This window comes from Carassius auratus, unplaced genomic scaffold (genome assembly GCF_003368295.1).
Source record: "Carassius auratus strain Wakin unplaced genomic scaffold, ASM336829v1 scaf_tig00215868, whole genome shotgun sequence".
Taxonomy (NCBI): Eukaryota; Metazoa; Chordata; class Actinopteri; order Cypriniformes; family Cyprinidae; genus Carassius; species Carassius auratus.
The window spans coordinates 340,520-361,490 of NW_020528283.1; the positions used below are offsets into that span (position 1 = coordinate 340,520).

Below are 20,971 nucleotides of genomic sequence, written 5' to 3' on the forward strand. Positions count from 1 at the left end.
GTTTTTGTTATTCAGCACAGGACAGCTTTTCTTTGCCCTCCATACCGTGGCAGAGAGCATGAGGTACGAGAGATTATAAAGAAAGATGAATAAGAAATTCTCTGAGCTTGTAGCAGCGAGGGGAAGATAACAACCGCTCCTCTCCCCGAGGAGAACCCCACAGACCCCATCCACTCGCTCTGCTCCTAACGCCTCCGAGAGGCCCTCTTCATCATCCGCAGCAACAGCGACAGCAGGCAGCGAGCGCTGTCCTCTCCGCGCCTGTGTGGAATGCTAACCGTCAGCAGACATGTCAGGGGCATTGTGGGACGAGAACTGGGCGACTTTGTTTTCTCTCACACTTCACGCCACACGGCTCACTGCATGGCGAACGAAAACAAAGCACAAACAGAAACAGAGCAAACTGCAGCGGAAAAGCTTGTACTGCACTTTGCATTGTTCTAATGTTTGTCAAAACCAAAGAAACTATAATTCAAACAACTTCAGGAAGAAAACTTTGACAATCCGAAACGCATTTACACTCTAGAATTTGCTCACTGCAAAACAAACTCACAATATGAACTCACAATGTTTTTGATTTATTAAAGATCTTCCCATAGGAACATTTAGAGTTAAAAAATGAAGCTGCAGATCTATAAAAGTCCAAGGACGAATTTTTCACAAAACAAATCAGATAAGTTTGATTCAGGAACTGAATCAATATAGTTCCCATAAAACATTGCAAATTATCTATGTCAGTCCCTTATTCTGTCATCAGTTTATGTATTTGTATACATCTGATCATGTTGCTATATACTTTAAATATATGGGATTCTATAAGAAATGTCTTTAATTTTGATATTTCATATAGTTTCTGATTCAATTATATTCCTTCATTCAGGGCTCATAATTTGCCTAGTTTAGAAACTACCATCATTCCTGATTTTCAAATAGCCTACTAGTTTTACTTTAAATGAAAAACTTGTATATTGTGTATCATTCAGATTAAAATAAATACGGGGAAGATTAAAAGACAAAATTCATCTGGAACCAAGGTCCCTGAATAAACAAACAGTGATGGCTGATCTATTCTTGATTCCATTTGTTTTACAGGTATTTGTATTTACATGCTTTGTCTATTTTATTACATTTCTTTTCTGTTGACACCTGCCTCAAGACAAATTCCTTGTACATCAAAGATCTTATGAAGTTCTTTTAATCCCATAGTCCTCCCTTTTCTCATGTCCTTGGTTCTTATCCCGCCCGCCAACACACAACATGCCCCACTCTTCTCACGCTCTTCAAATGCTGTTTTGAAGATGTTTCTCTATGCTGAGGTCCGATAGCCACCCACGAAGAAACAAAACATGAAGCGGCCCATTTCACTTTTATACAAAAGACTCGTCTGACTTGAAAAAATCCCTCATGTGCGTTAGAATTTCTAGGGTCACAAAGTCGACAGTGAGGACAAAGCGACTCTATCAAAACATCTTCCTGGGAGAACAAGAACAAATAGAGAGTCACAGCAAGTTTCTTATGCTGAATAAAATCCAGCTGAATAAGATAATTTTTTTAAAGGAAAATCCATGTTACTACTATCGACAGCATCTGTAGTCCATGACATGTTCCACATTTTTGTAAAAACAAACCAAATAAAAAATATGTACAAAAGGAAGTCTATGGAGCAGTTGGTGTATAACTTGTATTTAAACTGGAATATTCCTTTACATGTTCTTTTCTGGTGGTTCTTTGGGTGACCGAAGAACAGAACCGAAAGAACAGAAGAACAAAAACACTTCTCTGTCAAATAAGATCTTGGAGAACATCACAGTCTGCTTGATAGAGCTAAAGATAATGAAGAGATAACTCGATGTGAGTGAGGAAATGAAAAAAAAAAAGGTTCAATTTTGCTTGTCTCTGATAAGATGACCTCTTTTCGGCTGCAAGATTTGTATCAGGAAATCTTTCAGAAACAGTCAAACACACACACACACACACACACACTATGAGATACACTCACATTTGCACAATGTGCAATTGACAAATCAGAGAATTAGACTGAGATTAAGAAGATGAACATGATCGGACTAGATAACAAAAAGACAGAACTAAAGGTTTATAGTATGTGTGTGTGTGTGTGTGTGTGTGTCCTGAAGGCCGAGAGAGATCTCAGTGCGAGTCTGCAGGTAAACAGAAAAATAGAGCTGCCTACAGCTAGCCCGGAGCAAGTCTCAACCCTTCTGCTCTCTCATTTAGGAAACAAGGTCCACTGCTTCAAAATGAATTTTAAACATCATAAACATCACACACACAAGTGCTGGTAAAACCACATTATGCCACTGACCATTAAGCCACAAGTCAGCATGCTAGTAAACATTTTACTAGACGGGCATATAACCGAAGGGAATGCATTTGCACAAACAAGATACAAACAAGGTCTATTTTCATCTCTAACACTTCTTTATTTATATCTAAACATGTCTTTGTTTGCTTTTTGACAGTGTGTCTGAGAATATTAGACCACAGAGACGTGTAAGGACAGGAAACAAGAAACCCAATCAAGCACACAGAGTCTTTCATACTAATGCTTCTGATACTAATTTGCAGAGAGAATGTTAGCGCACACGCTCTCTTTACCCAGAGGAGAGTGAGTGTGTCAGGCAGGCTATTCTAATTGATGTTAAAGGTCCCAAAGGAGCAACAATGTTAGTTTAGCACATCATGCACTGTCTGTCTTATTCTTTCACGCACACAACATCATGCACTGTCTGTCTTATTCTTTCACGCACACACGAAGCACGTGAATATGATCGGTCTTTATTCACTAATCTCCTCTTTCATAACACATTACATGGCTGCTTTTCAATGAGCAAGATAGATCGGGGGATAGAGAGACAGACAGAGAAATGGACAAAATGCAGGGAGTTAGACAATGAGAAATATATACAGAAAAGACAGAGAGTTGGATAGAAATATTAAATAGAGGACAGAGATATAGATGAATGGAGAGAAATAAAGATAGATAGAGAGAGAGAGAGAAGGAGAGAGAGAAGGAGAGAGAGATAGATAGACAGACAGTGAAGCAGATATACACAGTGTCTGTGTGTGTGTGTGTGTGTGTGTGTGTTCTCATGTACTGCATCTTCTAACCTGTCTCCCGGCCCCCAACAGAAGGTCAGTCTCCAAGTGTGATCTCATTTCCTCAGCTGCTCTAAGAGCCCTGGATCCCCTCCACATCTTCCTCCTCCTCTCTTGCCCTCCTTCCCTACCTCCTTCCAACCCATACATTCACCTGGGAGGCCCATGCGCCAGCTTAAAGGGCATCTCGCTTACGTCTGCCAAAGCCGCAGCAACAGCCGCTAGCATCCCAGGCCCCCTTCCCCACCCTGCTCTGCCCTCTAGGCCAATGGCACTCAAAGCCCCGGGATGGGCACAGAACGAGTGGAAAGGCTGGTGTGTTCCCACCATTGCCCAGAAATGAGCCTCTGGGTGTGTCTGCAGGTTGCTGGCAGGGCGATCAGCCAACTGTAACCCTGAGAGGCAAAGACGACTAATAACACACACGCACACAAAAATATTTGTCTGTCACTGCCTAGTCATTTATTTATGTCAATATGAATGCTAACTGAACATCACGGATAAATGTAAACCCTAAAGGGCACCAACTAAAATAATCTAAACACACCTCAGAATCATAAATCTAAATCCCTGCAGACATAGGGCCTGGGGCAGCTGTCAATCAATGTAAAAAGGGCAGATTTGAAACTTAGGTTAAAAATGACTTTTAGTCGTCATTGTAAGCATGTTTAAATAACTTTCAGCAAATGTGATTTGTTTCCTGTGTGGTGACCCCTGTTGGATTGGAGGAGCATTGCACTGAAGAATAATTCTGGCAGGCATCAACATCTCATGACCCTTCCACAACCCTTAGTCATTAATGTGAGAACTGAAGGTTCAGTCCAATTCTGACGTCTTGTCAGTATGACACTGACTCCTGCTTCTCATATGGTTCAAATCTTTCCCATGAGGCCTTCAGAGGTGATAATCTCTCTCTACCGGATTGGATGTTGTGACCCTGCAAATGATGTCACAGTGCCATATGTGCATCTGATTGGCTGCCAATGCCTACTGTGGCTCAGAGTACAGGGAGAAGAGTGTCGTGATTGGACCTGAGCCACTCACTCACAAACACCTTACAGAGGTGAGAGTGTGTAATCGATTATGTGTAGCATAAGCATACATAAGCATGCAATGTGTTTTTAGTTGTGAGGGAAAGATAACCTTGTTCAGCTTCCCAAACAACCCAGTGTTCAGGGAACAGTGGATGTAGTTTGTTTCTCCAGAGCAGCAACTGAGTTGTGCGAGCGTGTTTGTTTGTTCCCGGCATTTTGGTTCCAAATGTTTTATTAACTCATTTTAAAAATGTAAGTCAATAAAGTTTTTGTTCCTGTTTTATTTATGTTGATGTCACAGCTTGCAGACGATCGCTACACAAAAGCTTTGCATGCTCGTGACTCTTTAGCTCCGCACACAGCATGCCTCCAGGAGCTCGACTGTTTTGGGAGAAAAACATAAAGCTGTATCTGTATTTTATAATTGTAATAAAACTAAAGACTATTCAGAGATATGAAAAAAATGCAGTACTACTCTATAGGTACTCAAAATCAACATGAGAAATTACAGAAACTGTGTTTGTTATGTCCCCTTTTAAAGAGCAGGGAATATACAAAAAAAAAGTGAAAGTGCAAAAAAATAAAAGAAAGAAAGAAAGAAAACTAATTTAAGAGCAGGGAATATTCAATAGAAAGTGAAAAACAGAGTGAAAGAGCAAAAGAAAGTGTAAAGGAAAGAACAAGCTATGAAAGCAAGAAAGGCATAAAAGCACCCAGAATCCATTGCAGAGGTCAACGTCGGAGTGGCTGTGATGTGTCCGGCCCCGGTGTTTCTGTCCCCAGGGTGCTCAGTGATGAAGGGGGATCTGCCCTCCGCTCAGACTTTCATGTCGCCATCTAAGCTACTGGCAGACAGACACTGGCGGGGGGCTGGGTGACAGCTACAAATGTCACCCAAACAGGGAGATTTAATTAGGAATGACAAGCCCTGACGCGCGAGAGTGCCGCCACATACTCCGAGAATTTAGGCATGCTGAAAGCAAGCGGCTGTGATTTATAATTTAACTAATGCCTGGCGTTTCTTTTTCATTTCTTGGCTAGGAGGGGGAAAACTCAAAAGGCCTCCTCACTGAAGCTAATCTAATACGATATTTTTAAGGGCAGGCGGTCAATGGCTTTTTAAAAAGCACCTCGCTCTCTCTCTCTTTGGTCTCTCGCTACCTCCACTTTGCAACTCTCCTGCCTTTCTCTCTAATTTTTTTCCAGAGCTCTCTTTCTGCTCAGTTGTTTTCATTATCACACCTCTATCCCTGTCTATCTCCCTCCTCTCTCTCTCTTTCTTTCGCCTGCTAAGCTCCATGCACTCTGGGGAAATTGATTGTCTGGCGGGCTGATCTGAGCACTCACAGCTGATGCTGGAGCCAGTTAAGTCCCTTTTTTATTGAGGGTATGAGGCATTTTTAATGGGAGTTGCATCAATGAACTGTGCAGGTGCTCTACATCTGCATGCAGAAGGGGGCTTTTACTTTATAGTTGTTTGAATACCCTCCCAAATCCTCTCTCTCTACTCATGCCAGATTTGAGAAGGACAGCAGGAACCCATCCACCTCCATAATCTCCAGACACATTGGCTTTCAGACAGCAGCCCAGAATGTCTCTCACTCTCTCTGACACCTGTCTGCAGCTCCAGACCAGACGGTGTGGTCAACATATACTGAAACCACAGCTCAGACACAGATACTATAATCAATGATGCACACAAAGGTCTTTTACTTATTGTTATGAGCTTGTGCTCTACTGCAGCGATCTCTCAATCAAAAGCAAACGGACGCCAGGAAGAGTGACTGTGTGTGAGAGACAGACAGAGAAAGAAACTGTTCTTTTGCTATTGATTTCAGCCTCAGACCCCTACTGACTGCTTCTCAATAAGAAGTCTAGAAAGGAAGTGGCTAAATCCTGCTGAAATTGGAGGGAGGGAATCAATTTGAATCAAGCAAGGCAGTCTCCATCCATCTTTTCTATTTGGCTCTCTCATTCTCTTTTTCTTTTTCTCTCAAAGATGCATTTTTTTTTTTACTTTTCGATGCAACATCATTGATCTTTGAAACTTCTTTATGAATCCAACATTTAGACCTCCACTTGCATTGTCCATTCATCTGTCTGTATATCCATCCATTTCCTCATTCATCCAGTCATTCGTCCATCCATATATTTGTTTGTCTGCTCATTCATTCATTCACTCATTCATTCATCCGTCCTGCTCCTTCCTCCATTCATTCTTCATTTGTCTTCATCCATATATCGATCCATCCTTCATGCATCCATGGATCCGCTCATTCATTCATCTACTACCTGCTTTTTCATCCATCTATCCATCCATCCATCTGCTCCTTCATTCACTCATCATCCATCCACCTGATAATTGCTTTCAGCCATCCATCCATCCATCCATCTGCTCCTTCATTCACTCATCATCCATTCTGCTGATCAATGGTTCATCCATACATCCACTCATTTATTCATCCAACCACCCATCCATTTATTCACTCATATTCATTAAAGGGGGGGTGAAATGCTATTTCATGCATACTGAGTTTTTTACACTGTTAAAGAGTTGGATTCCCATGATAAACATGGACAAAGTTTCAAAAATTAAGTTGTACATTTGAAGGAGTATTTCTGTTCCAAAAATACTACTTCTGGTTTGTCACAAGTTTCGGAAAGTTTTTTTCGAGTTTGGCTCTGTGTGATGTTAGATGGAGCGGAATTTCCTTATATGGGTCCTAAGGCACTTCTCCCGGAAGAGCGCGCACTCCCGTATAGCAGAGCAATGAGAGGCTGAGCACAGACATTCACTGATCAGAGCGAGAGCGTCGCGAAATGTCACAAAAGGAATGTGTTTTTGGTTGCCAGGGCAAGACAACCCTGCACAGATTACCAAAAGAGAAACAGCATTAAGGGACCAGTGGATGGAGTTTATTTTTACAGAGCATCAACGAAGTTGTGCAAGTGTTTTTGTTTGTTCCCCTACATTTCGAAGATGCTTGTTTTACAAACAAGGCCCAGTTTGACGCCGGATTTGCACATCGTTTATTTCTTAAGGATAATGCAGTCCCAACGAAAAAGGGTCACGATCGTGTGTTGGAACCGCATGCGGTGAGTAAAACTGCTTCAAATATCTCTGTGTTGTTAACTTAGCTGTCGGCGTGTAAGCACATCAAGTAAACAACATGCGATGTTGTCATCAAACTGCACTTTCCACATGTAGAGCTTAAAAAAAAAAAAAAAAAAAAGACGACAAAGTGGAGCTTAGTCATTTTGTGTCACAGCTTCCAGACGCTCTCAACGCAAAAGCCTACTGGCGCTCGTGATTCTTTAGCTCCGCCCACACGTCACGCCTCCAGCCGGTCGTGTTTTTCCGGGAAAAATCGGTACAGACTATCTTTCTCTTATGAATATAATAAAACTAAAGACTTTTTGGAGTTATGAAGGATACCGTACTACTCTATAGGTACTCAAGATTAACAGGATATTGAGTGAAAACGAGCATTTCACCCCCCCTTTAATGTCTTTCTGTCCATGCACGCATTCATACATTCGCCCATTCATTTCATTTTACCAATAACATTCTTTCACTCTCTGTTCTCAATATTCATTATATTAAAACACACACACACACACACACTTAAAAGATCTCAGACAAAGGCAGCAGATGCCCATGGATGTGCTTTCCCCCAAAAAATCTGTCCCTTTAACCTTTTCCTGTTTGCCAAGAAGGAGAAAGCAGAACGATGCCATGCTGATCAGACAGCAGCAGGAGGACGATGCCATCCTATTACCTTTAAGCTGCACTAAGCTTAGAGCTGAACCTAAGGGATAGTGGTTAAAAGTTAATATTCCTCTGCTCGTCTGCCTGTCCTCACCGTAATCAGCTTGTGCATGTGGAATACAGCCACACCAACAAAACAGAACTGAAGGCATATGGAACATTCTAAAAGAAGGACAACCCCCTCTTCCCCTCTATTCTTTCCTTTATTCCCTCTCTCTCATTACAGGAAGAGCTCCCTCAGTTTAAGTCTAATCTGAAGCTTTAAGCAGAGCCCAGGGATCTTCAGTCAGAAATAATAGCCATTAGGCTGTGCTTTACTTTCTTTAATCTCAGAGCCTGCCAGAACAAGACTGGTCAATCTGTAAAATTCCTGCAAACCCTGAACAAACACAGACATACACATGAAAATCTATACAAATATACATTGTGGTGACCAGAGGGCCTGTTCTACATGGGTTACTCGTGCATATGTGTGAAACCGATTTATGGAAAATGAGCAGATTTGTTTCACCATGTGTACATTTGCATACGGGTAGGTCTGTAAGGACATACATCACTGCAAATCCTAACCTGAAGGTCAGGGTTGAGTTACAAGCCTTGAAGCCATGACAGGGAACATCAGCAGTAAAGTCTTTTATTCTTGCAGATTCAATGGTTATTGAAGAATAAAGACAAACACACTACAAATGTTCCATATATGGTCAACAAGACCTTGCACAGACATTCTAAACAGAGTTGCACATAGACAGGTAGAGGATCAGTAGAGTATAATAGAGATAAAATAATATAAAGCAGACCAGATTCGGCTAGAGTGCAGAAGAGAAGGCTTTTTCAAACAAGGGCTTTAAGGCAAAATAGGGTACTAGGAGGTCTGTAAAACATATGATAAGTTATATTTTATTTATTTATTATTGTTTGTAAAATGTATTATAAGAGCTGTCAAACTGAACTTGCATTTAATATATTACTCGTTTATTTTAGTTCTTTCTTTCATTCAACAAATTTGACAAGATTACCATTTAATTTAAGTTTTCTAAAGACTGGTAAAAAAAAGAAAGAAATAAAGATAATTGTTGATTTTTTATTCTATTCAAAACTATGAATTAGAGAAAAAAAATCTGCACATACTTGTGAAAAAAACATAAAAGGAAATATTTTTCAGATGAAATGTTAACAATTTGCTTTGGCACAATGGGAGTATAAAAGCCAATTCTTCAATTATTCAAGGGGACGATTGTTTTTCTGGGTATTTGGCATCAAAAACCCCTGCGGTAGAGTACACTACAGTAGAGTGGAGAATAAAATACTATAGGAGAAGAGAACAGACTCGAGCACAAGGACAAAAGCCAGCAACACTCGAATCAAGGCTGCAAAAAACAAGATGTTAACTATTCATGTCTAAACAATGCCACTGTGAGCTGAGTGAAGCTTCTTGGGGCATGAAATGAATGTGATGTGAACATTTCAGGGGTCGTGGATGTGCTACATCACACTGACATAAACAAATCTCTGTTAATAGAACAGTGTGAAAGAAAAGTCTATTGTCAAAGTTCATTGAACTCATCTGAAATGTCGTCAATGCCTAACTACACAGTCATATTTAATTATTCAGTCTAAATGTTTGGTCCCATCAGAAGGAAGTAAGTAAATCTCATATACTGTGCCAGCAATTAGAAAGAAAAAACAGTCTGCTGTCATTGTTCTTGCCATTTATGATAAAAAAAATTAAAAAACAAGAAATCTAAACTCTGCTCACATTTGCGGTGGATGTGTTGCGTTTGCTCAAGACTCTTGCTGCTGCTGCTGCTGCAGACGGCCGTGGCGTGCTGGGGTGCAGGGGTCTGCCTCCTCTGCAGACAGGCCAGCATGACTGCGCAGACGCAGGTACGATTCTACAAACACTGGTTTGCCGAGGCCGACCTTCAAAATGAAGAAAAACATAATTGTTAGTGATATAGTCCGATTAAGCAAGATGTGCAGGAATTATACTGATTTACAAATAAATAAATAATTTTTTTTATATATAAAATTATAAAAAAGTATAAAAAAATTTAATATTAAAATTATTAAACAATTATAAATAAATGGTAAATAAAAGTATTAAAATAATTATTTAAAAATATATATTTTTTAATGTATAAACTTTTTAAATTAAAGTTATTTTAAATATTTGAAGTATGAATACAACTATACATTTATATAATCATAAATATTCAAAGTATTTTAAAAAGTATAAATACAAATAATTAAAAGTGTAAACTAAAATAAAAATACGAAAAGGATCAGGAAATGCCACAAGCCAGATTTGAACTTGCATGTGTTAAAGCACCAGAGCTAACTACTATGCCACGGCTCCAACGTGTATTTGTATTCCTTATCCAGTTCTTCAACTCACACCTGTGAAACACAAGAGGAGGATACATACACAGAGAAGTATGTGAGGTGGCATTTTAATGCTTCTCCAGCTGCCTCTGGACTGACTGTGGGCTGAATTGCAAACACACACCTGCTGCATCACATGGGAATCTAGCAGCCCCTTCCTTCCTGGCCATCCCACAGCACCCATCCATCACTTCCTTCAGTCACAAGAGGAATAAAGCACCCATCACTGCTCACAACACACACGTTAAGAACAAAAACCTGCGCTGACCGGCTGAAACACTTCCTATGTGTTTTTTAAACGATGCGGATGTCAAAAGTGAGAAAGAGTCTGCCTGCAGTTCAGATGCCAACTAGGATGGTGTTTTGTCCAAAAAGGTTTGGGAGGCAGTTTCCAGGAGTTTCTGCTTGGAGTGTAAATGCCATATTGTGTGTGGGTGTATGTGTAACATGCTGATGAGTTGGGTGGGGGGCAAATGCCAAGCGCACATCAGGGCCAGTGACGGGCGTAATCAATCTCCCCCCGGGCCATAAATCTCTGGCTGCATTCCGACTCTGCATCCCTCCATCTTCAGCTCTTTCACTCCAGAGGGAGAAGAGAAAACGGGGCGCGCTGCCAGGCAGTCAACAGAGGAAACAGCAGCTCTGTTGGAGAATGCGGTATAGGACCATCTGACTACGTTTTAGGCAGCACCCACCCACCAGCCGACTCTCAGACTAGCAAAGAATTTCTAATTGCAAGTTAAAGGAGTAACTTTAGGTGAAGTGCCTTGCTCAAGGACACAAAGGAGAGTTTGAACTTGCAACCTTTTAGATACAACCCAGATCAAAACACAAAGCTACCTAGATCAGGACTTTCATGTCAGCACAAATGTGCAAGTGTATTGTACTTTGTTCTTCACTGACAAGTCAAGTCAAGTCAAGGTCTCTCAAGTGAACTATACAAAAACTAAATTATTACCCTGTCATTACTTCAAAAAATGTATACAAAAATGTCCCAAAATTAATTTGTTCAACATGATATACTATAAAACTTTGGCAGATCTAAAATACTACATGCAAAATAAAAAATAAACAATCTAGAAAAAAAATACACCTAAACAAAAAACAGCTGTGATTGTAATAAAAAAATAAATAAAGACCAATAAAGTGAAATAAATGGAAATTAACAATTCAAACCCATAATAACCTTGGTGTAATGCTTACATGGTCAGCATTTGTATCAACCAATCAGGTTTCAGGATTAGGCTTATGGCTGGGGTTAAGTGCTTGAACAACATTCTTAACCCATCATCCCCCTGTTTAGTTAGGGTTATGCGTACAACTAGCACTATAATTTATAGCTACTTTATCCAGCACCAGATAAAGATCTACGAACATATACTACTTGGCTAAATCAAGTCATCCTAGAGGCTCTTACAGCTCTTTAGGTAGCGATGTGATTAAACTCAAGCAGAAACTTCTTGGAGCTCAGTAAGAATGTCTGACAACCCTTTACCTCCCATCTTTTCAGTCAGAGCTTCAGAGGGAACAAATCCTCAAACTGCGAACAACAACAACTGAAAACATGCAATCCAAGATTGTGTTGAATTGCTCCGTTTTACTGACATGTGAAATCGGTGTTATTTAAAGATCGCAGCTCATTGGTAAACATCTCTGTCTCGGTTTCCTCAATGGCTTTCTGTCACAGCGGGGAAATGGATTAGCCCTTCCTGAGACTCTGTTCCCAAAAATCTGCATGTGAATACAAGCAGATGATGAGGAACTGAGCAAAGAATGAGAACGAGATCGGCAAGCGACTCAGGTCTGTCTTTCTGCCTGTCAATATTCATTTATAGTAAACAGGCATGCGATTTGAAATTGTGTAGCCATGTCAGCTAACATGTGCTTATCAATGTATTTGAATAAATCAATGGCAACACCAAATAAAATCTCCACCGATGCAATCCTCATTGCCGTCTTTCTTCAATCAAAAGCAGTACAAGCTCAGCACTATGAACAGCAAATGTAGGAAGATTTCTGTGATTACACTTGTTTGTGTACTTCCTGAGATACAAGCCACCTAATATATTTGCAAATTACTATTCTTATAAACTAGAGGGTTTATAAGCTTTCCATTGGGAAAAAAAAAACTCACGCATTCTTCAATTTCCTGAAAATAGTGAGATGAATTCTAGATACCACTGAAATCTTGCACCACTATAAGAAACACAAGGTGTGCTTGGATGGCTAAAACCGAGACAGCATGGTTTTAGTTTGATGTTTTTTAGCATATGATTTTTATATTTAGCCTTATAGCAACACTGATTCCATAGACATCCATCCTGAACATCCTGGTGTTAGGTCCCTTGGTTAGGGTAAAGGCTCATGTTGCAAAAGGCCTTCAGACCTACTAACACAGAAGAAGGGTTCAGTGCAACATTGTTTTAAAACTAAATGCATCTCTATGAAACACTTTAAAATGAGAGAGAAAATTCACACAGTGAAATTTGTTTTAAAAGCGGTTAAGAAGTTTTAATTAGCGCTACAATCACATGTAGAGATGCACATATATTTCAATTCAGACTGATACTATCTCTTTTTCATGTAAGGGCAATAACCAATAAATTGCCTATATTACAATTCAATACTACTCTTTAATTTTGAGTAATCCAAGATTACTTTTAACAGTGTTATTAAATACATTTTATTGTAAAAATCTTTAAACATAAGGTTAAAATCTTTGAGCTTAACTTTTAAGTGAGTGTTAGATGGCGGCAAAGGTGATCAAAATGCAAAAAATGGGATAAATGAGCATATGCAATTAAAATATTCTATTAAAGTATATGAACAAAATTCAGCACCATTGCATCTAAAACTTAAAATAAAAACCCTAAAAACGAAATCAATTGTTTTAAATTCTAAAAGAAAATTTAGGCATGTACAGTATGTAAAATGGATAATAATTTTAAGATTTACCCTCTGACCTTAACTTTTAAGCACGCATTGGATGACACCAAAGATAATGTAGAAGTTCAAAAGATGAGCAAAAATATCCCATAAAAACCAATGCATCTATAAAAAAAATAGATAAAAAATGGATGATAAATTATATGGTACTGACATATTGTGCATTTCTAGAAAATACACAATGCACTTGCTGCCAGTTTTTCTTGTTGGGCTGACATCTTATTATAAGTCTTCAGTGCTCTGATAGACTGCGATTGGGCAGCACCACGCAGCATTTTTGCTTTTAATGTGAACCAACAAACTACAATAAAACTTTTTAGGACAAAAACACTAAATTCTCCAACAGATACATGCAGCTTAGGTCAAAGCCTAGCCTGTGCATAAATCAGCTTCCGTAATGAAAGTGCTTTTGAACATGTAACAATATACAGTTTCAGGTAGACATGCACTTAGTTTGTCTGATGCATGCCGAGATCTCCGGTGGACGAATTAACCTCACGCTGACCTGAGCCCCCTGAATTCTCTGAAGTGCAATTCTGTTGGAGAGGCGAAAATATCGATAGGCTGGAAAGTGAGGGGAAGGTGAGAACGAAAGAGGTGTAAGTGCGGATAAAAGAACCTAAGACAAAAAGCATGATGGCTAAAAGTTGATTTCCTGTGTATAAAATCCTCCATTATGACCAGTATAGACTCGGCCTGTAGGGAATCTATGTACATTGATGTAAAGAGGGAGAAAGGAAAGAGGTTTTGCATTTGTCTGCAATATCCGAGAGAGATGAGGGGACGGAGAGGCGGGGGATTTCTCTTCCTAATTGAATGGTGACCTGCCAGCTCAGTGTGTGTGTGTGTGTGTGTGAGAGAGAGAGAGAGAGAGAGAGACAGAGAGCTCCATGAGTGCTTTTAAAAGGCCTGTGTCTCCCCTCTTAATAAGCCCAAACAAGTTAATCCAATCGACACACCCAGACCCTTTTCTTCGGCTTTAACAAGCAGCCACTGCAGTCCCCCATAATCCCTCACACACACCGCACCACTGAATGGAAAGCAATGAAAGAGCTCATTAGAGGGACAGACAGAGTCCCCGACCCCTTAACTTCACCACACAGCGCACACACACAAACTTAGACACTCAACACTATTATATAAAAACCACACACACATGAACATGCTGAGCAGGTGACAGTAGAAACTAATCAGAATAACACATCAAGTCGCACACACACGAATATAGCAACAGGACAAGGACAAACGAGGATGCAAAACACAGACAAACAAACAAACAATCCTTCAGAGAGGACATGCACACACTCTGGGACATAAATTCAGCAATTGTTAACAAGACACACACACACTGGAGACCCGTTGCTTCCTAACAACACATGAATGCAGGAGAGGACGTAAAACCCACGGAGCGCAAACAGTCCTGCTGACAACAAACAAATGATATACGCACGCGTTTCCACTATACATACAGTTTCTTTCAATAGCTAACAATTTTGGCACACAATATCCACATCTGCTAAAGGGCCGCCTCCATTCCAGGGTCAGATCCAGGTCAGCCATTGTTGCAAGCATAAGCAGATGGAAGATGGTTTATTCTGCAGCTCGAAGAATGAACAACATATTGCTGTTGTAAATTCTTGATTTCGGCTCTCGATCCGAGCCAAAGTGCGGCCCGTAAGCGGGAGCCGGATAATAATGCGAAAAAAGTCTATCTCTGTCACAGCACGCCAAATCGCACGCCCGTTATCTTGAATCACGCTACAGTAGCCAACATTAATTCTGTCACATTGATGGCTGAAGCACCAGCTAATTGGCCGCTGAGACGAGACGCTGAATGAATTTGTTGTGCGTGTGAGATCACATGGAAGAACTTCACGTCTAAAGCAGTGAAAGGGCAGTTAGTGCTGATGCATTCACAATAAACACCCAGGGATATTTTCTTATCATCAAAATGACATTTGGACATTTTCACATTATCCTCATCCAAATAATAGATTACAATTCATTAAAACATTAAAATTCTGTCAGCAAAAATAACAGAAAAACAATAGTGAGCGAATGCATGCACAATTAAATATCCAATATTGAACCGTATGAATCATAAAGAAAAATTAATTAAATAAAACTAAAATATACAAGCAAGCAATAAATTAATAAATATGCAAGCTAAAGCAATGTGCATGGTTTTGATCTTGTAATGCATTTAAATACAATAAATTGGAAAAGACAGACTGTACAGCCCAAGTCTATAGAGGTCACACATCTAAATAAAGACACATCAGAGCAATTGGTTGTCCAGAAAAGAGCAGCTAAACTAAAAAAAAGCACAGTGCTGCCCATCACATATCTGAGCTCATTCACATAACACAAGGACCCTGTTTAGGATTAACAAAATGAAAACAATGGCCTATTGTATGCACAACACCCCCACACCCTGAAGGCATTCATTTGTCAGTGTGAATATTCAAGGGTCTTCTATTTTATATGTTCCATTTCCTTTAATAATAATAAAAAAATATATATATTTATTTAGCCAAAACACAATGTAGTCATTCAATTATGTGACCACCATACCACCATTTCATTCACTCCCACAGATCCTTCAAAGCAGAAACATATTTTGTGCAGGGATGTGCAGTGCACACTCAAATATATATGCTTTATCAGACATTGTTTCCACTGAGATGACCAGTTTTCTGTCCAATAATCAGAGAGAAGGTGAGAGAGCGTGAATAACAGCCCTGTACTGCCCCAGAGGCAGGATATATCCGGCACCTTCCATATCACACAGCCGTCCTGATAAAGACCCGCGTTATCATTCCCCTTCCGAGAGACATGAGGTAGCGAAGGTGAGGTATGTGTGTAATTCAGGCGCGCTTGTGTGTGTATCTACATGAAGGTGAACACTAAGAAAGGAAATGTGTGTGAAATGCCAATCTTTAGATGAGTCTCAGATATGTGCACAGAAGCCTTCAATAAAAGGCATCCCAGTTCAGTGCTGCCCGAGACAAAGCTGCTATGCAAAATGACATACAAAGCAAATCGCTTCCAAACACACGTCAACTCTACCTGACACAATCGCACAACCACTGACTCACACGTGTGACTCTCAAACCAATGTCATATTCTCCAAGAACATTAGAGGGTTTAGTGAGGTCTCCTCCGCTGGTCTTGAAAAGCATCCTAAATCGCCACTGACAGCTTGACGATCATGAGGTCAAGTGAGGCTTGGGAGATTCATCCGAGACTGAGTTTCTGATCCGATGAGGATGATGTCATAAAATCCTAGCACAAAACAAACACTTGGCCTGAAACCTCTTATGCAGGCACTCAAGAATAGGTGCAGTCATGCAAAACCCTGCTTATGATGAGACGTGCCCTCTGACCTTCTCTCTCTCTCGCTCTCTCCAGGGTGGCATACACACACACACACACACACACACACACGTCCCTAAGCAGGGTTCAGCATCTTAAATTACTGCCTGCCCTTTCCCTCTGTGTGTTGCCCTCCTCTCCTGACCCCTCCGCTTCGCTGACGGGGAACTGTCCGTAATTAAATGTTAATCAAAAAAAAAACCTTTCCTTCTTCCTATCTCTCGCTTTTTCTCCCCCACATTTTGAGGAAGAGATCTAGTTAGAGATTGCATTAGCATGAAAAAGCAGGCTGGTAATTGTCTTCACCCAGCGGAGTGATCTGTAGCTCGGTGAACGGAGAAATTTGAGGATTAGTAAAAAAAAAAAAAAACGTCAGCTCTGTCTTTATTCCGAGTGCAGATAGTGCCCACAGCCACAGAGTCTCCGATTAAATTACACTGCGAATAGGATGTGGCCATTGACTTAAAAAAATTAAATAAAATAGACCAGCGGGAAACTAAAGCTTGACCTAAGTTTTAACTGCCGAGCATTTCCACAAACCCCTCATCGCACTAATCTATTAATATGCATTTCTGCTGAAAACGAGGGAAGGGATTGAGTCGGTGGTTAAATGTGTTTTCGGGATATGGCACGGTGTATTAAAAGGGTTAGATATCCCAAAATCATGCCTGTAGGCCCTACTGCCCTCCTTTAATCCTGGGTGTCACATTTGAACTTCTCTGCTTGCCGGATCCACACTTCAAACACACATATACCCAGAGGGGAAAAAATATTGCTCAGAGGTTGCTCTTTTAAAGCTAAGGAGACTTAATGTTCTCAGTTGTTTTGTTCAAAGAAAAAGTTCATCCAAAAATGAAAATCATGCCCTCCAGTGTACAGTAGCTTGCAAATTGTTTTTTTGCCAATGTGCACATTTCAGTCTGGGAGCATTAAGATTGTTGCTGCAGGTTTGATGTGAATGATAACAAACGTCAAGTGTATTGAGACACACCATGTCTAAAAATGCATAGCCACTAAAAGTTGAGCTGACTTGACTTTTGGGTTTTTGGGTTCAAAAAATATTTAAAACATTTTTCTTGTGTATTCTAGAGATGGGTAACTGATTTTCATTTTTGTGTGAACTATTCCTATAGCATAAGTTTTCCCTTAAACACAAATGAGGTTTACCTAATTATTAACATACATTAGAAGAACAGAGCTTTAAAATTTATATGGAGAGCATAATCTAGATGAGCATGTTTACATATTGAGTCACTAGTTGATGCTCAGGAAGTTCACTGAAATAGTGTTGAAAAATGTATCGATACATTGTAACGAAAAAAAGCACAATAAAATAATGGGTTCAGAAAATGGTGTATTAACATGTATTAAAATACAATTAAATATTTCAGTATAGCATGATTTAATTTTTTTTTTAAATGGGCTAAAAAAAAACTGTAATAACTAAAGAAAAAAGGGATCCAGAAAAAAAAGTGTACTAAAATAAAATTATTTTCTTTGCTGTATAAATGGGTCTTGTATATATGATAATACATATTAGACCATCAGGTCTGATGGGCCATGGAATTGAGAATTTTGAGAGCACCTGACCTAGATAATAGACCTTGATATTGGAAGAATTTGACCAGAAATATTTGCGTTCATACTTAAATCGCTGACTTCTGATTGTAGACGGGTATTTTGACAAATCTCAAACCTCTCGAAACCTTCTCGGCTAGAACCATCCATTCATTTTGGTCTTATGCCACAAACCACCAAATACATCAGGGATGAGAAAAAGCACTTCCACCTCCAAGGCAAAACTTCAGCCGCCCAATAATCAAATATTTCATAAGCTCCTTTATTTCACTTCGCAGACTTCCTTGAGATGAAACATTTGCCCTGCAAGCTATGGGAATAATGGCGGTGTCAGGGTGGAAGTTAAGGACCGGCAACTGACCTTCTCTTCTGCCCAGAACTCGACGCGCAATTAGCTACATCCACTGTACCGTGGAAGCCCACAACAGAGTGTCTCGGTTTACAATTTACATAGGAAATAAAAGGGCAAAAGGGCAATCCACACGTGTCTAGAACATTTGTGAAGACCTTGATAAACGTTTTCTCCTTGGATGCGCCTTTGAATTTACCATAAATAGATCAAGAGAAAAGATCTGTTTGTATGGCAAGCACAGCGTGTGCCCGTTGGTGGGGTAAGCAGAGCTGACGAGAGATTGACAGATTGAGTGTACAGGATACGGGTGAGGAGACTTTGTGTGGAGATATACGACTCCCGCTCTGATCGGCAGTCCCTGACCTTCCGATGCACGCTCCTTAACTTGCTCATTAAGCTGTCACACAGCCTGCCAAAAACAAACCAGACCTCAAAACATATCTCCCTCCGATTCAACAACACAATCTTCATCCTAGAAAATAAATTAAAAAAAAGCCCAGAGACAATCGAACAAGCGGACGGCTGGATCGGTTTTCAGCATCTCAGCTTGCCCAGCCTGGGCAAATGTGCTCAATACTTGCAACGATTAAACTGGCCGTCCCGTCTAGCCGTAGACAGTCTGCCTCAGTCCACAGCAATCATACCCTATTAGAATAATGATAAGATATCCCCATCTCCTTTTCTTTCCCTTCCTCTGTGCCTTCCTGGTCGGGTCTCTGATAGACATTAATTCCAGTTTCATCTATAAAGCCAAGCTCATGCATATTTAACAGAATCTATTACTTTAGGATTAAATTATAAAAGACTGTCCCTCTTAAATTTTTTATAGTTTGCGTAATTGGTTGCAAGGCCCAAATGGGACCTTAAAAACCCTAGTTTATTAAGAAAAGAAAAATAAAATAGGCCAAGGCACACAAAAGGCAACTTGGAGGCCTTCAGAAGTCTGTATAAGGATCCACATAGGAAATGTATGTGTAGATACAAACTAACAAGCAAATAAAAAGTTAAGCCGCTTTAAATTGACCTGACCTAACAGGAAGATATTTTAATTGGTTTCCAGGACTCAAGGGACCCCTCACAGCGAGAGGACACCTCCACAGAGGAGGAACTAGATTTACATGACAAGTGAGAAATTTAGCCGAAGAAATTATAAAAGCCTGTGAGCAAGATCATGGCCACAACAGCATAAAAGCGGCTTGCATGTAAGCAGAATTTCAATAAATGTAACAATTTAGCATTTTTTTTTTTTTTACTCAACACATTTGAATGTTGGCTTGATAAAACATTGTTTCAAAGAACTGACTGATCTCTGCTTCATTACAGTTTGCACATATTTTTTTCGTCGCGAACATTGATCTGCCTTCAAAACAACTGGTAAAGAGTCGCGCGATAACGTGCTTCATCACTACGAAACACCCTTTACGGCATTGTTTCTGGCTTTTGTTCACACAGAACTCGTTCCGGGACTGAACCCGCCAATGTTACTAGGTCCCTGACCAGGGATCTATCCTGGAATGTGTTTGCGTTCTCAGAAGGCAACCCGGCAATGTTCTGGCAATTGTCCGGGTCCAACATGCAGTGTGAAAGGGGCTAGAAAGAGGAATAGAGTGAAACAAAGTGGTGAAGCGACAGAGTGATAGCGACAGAACGATTCAGTAAATTTCTCTTCCTGTCATTCTAATTCCTAAATATAGGCCTTAGTGAAACTTATGGGCACATGTTTAACAAGGGCATTTCCTAACAAAAGAGGGGGGAAAAAAGGGAGAAACCTCTGGATGTCACCGTCGCCCAAATTAGACTGAAGGGGCATTCCCAAAGCTCGTCCTCAACGCCTGCCAACGCTCGGGCATATCTGCGCAGGGGGGAAATATTTCACAGTGTTTAAATTATTAAGCTTGCGCGAGAGGCCGGTGTGCTAAGCAGCGAGCAGATAGGCCAGTTATTCACAGCTCTGCTGGGACAGCGGCGTCTGCAGCCTCCGCGCTCCTATCAGATCGTTTGTCACCAGCGAAAGACAATTTACTACACAAGCCTTTTTCAATTTATTCATTGTGCTGTCACTGCAGTTTTCTCCCCCGCACTGAAAGCCGCCATACTCTCAAACGAACCCAGCCTAATGGAGAGAGGCTGAGCTGTGTCTATTTGGACACACAGACACACACTTGCAGAGGCTCCCTCTTTAGTGTGGGCAAAGACAAACACTGTCTTTTTAAATCTTCTTAATTGAGAGTAAAGGATAAGAACACAGGAGACACAAAAAGCAGATGTCCCTTTCCACACTCTGTCTCTCTCCCTCACTCCCCACCAAACCTCAGCTACTGAAACAGTGTGATAAAAGCATGCGAGGTGGGAAGAGCACATAGAGACCGCAAACACCCATCCTCCTTGTCTCAAATTAGCTCTGGGCTGGCTTGAGGA

The 20,971-nt window shown here is 40.3% G+C and overlaps 1 protein-coding gene across 1 annotated transcript in view; it reads right to left on the minus strand.

The window, feature by feature from the left end:
- The window catches only part of fam222aa (family with sequence similarity 222 member Aa), a 55,771-nt gene that overhangs the window by 15,048 nt on the left and 19,752 nt on the right, over positions 1–20,971 (minus strand). Inside the window, exon 2 of the mRNA XM_026261459.1 lies at positions 9,677–9,840. Coding sequence (XP_026117244.1) covers positions 9,677–9,788 — 112 coding nt within the window. The 5' untranslated portion in view covers positions 9,789–9,840. The remainder of the gene's footprint in view (positions 1–9,676; positions 9,841–20,971) is intronic.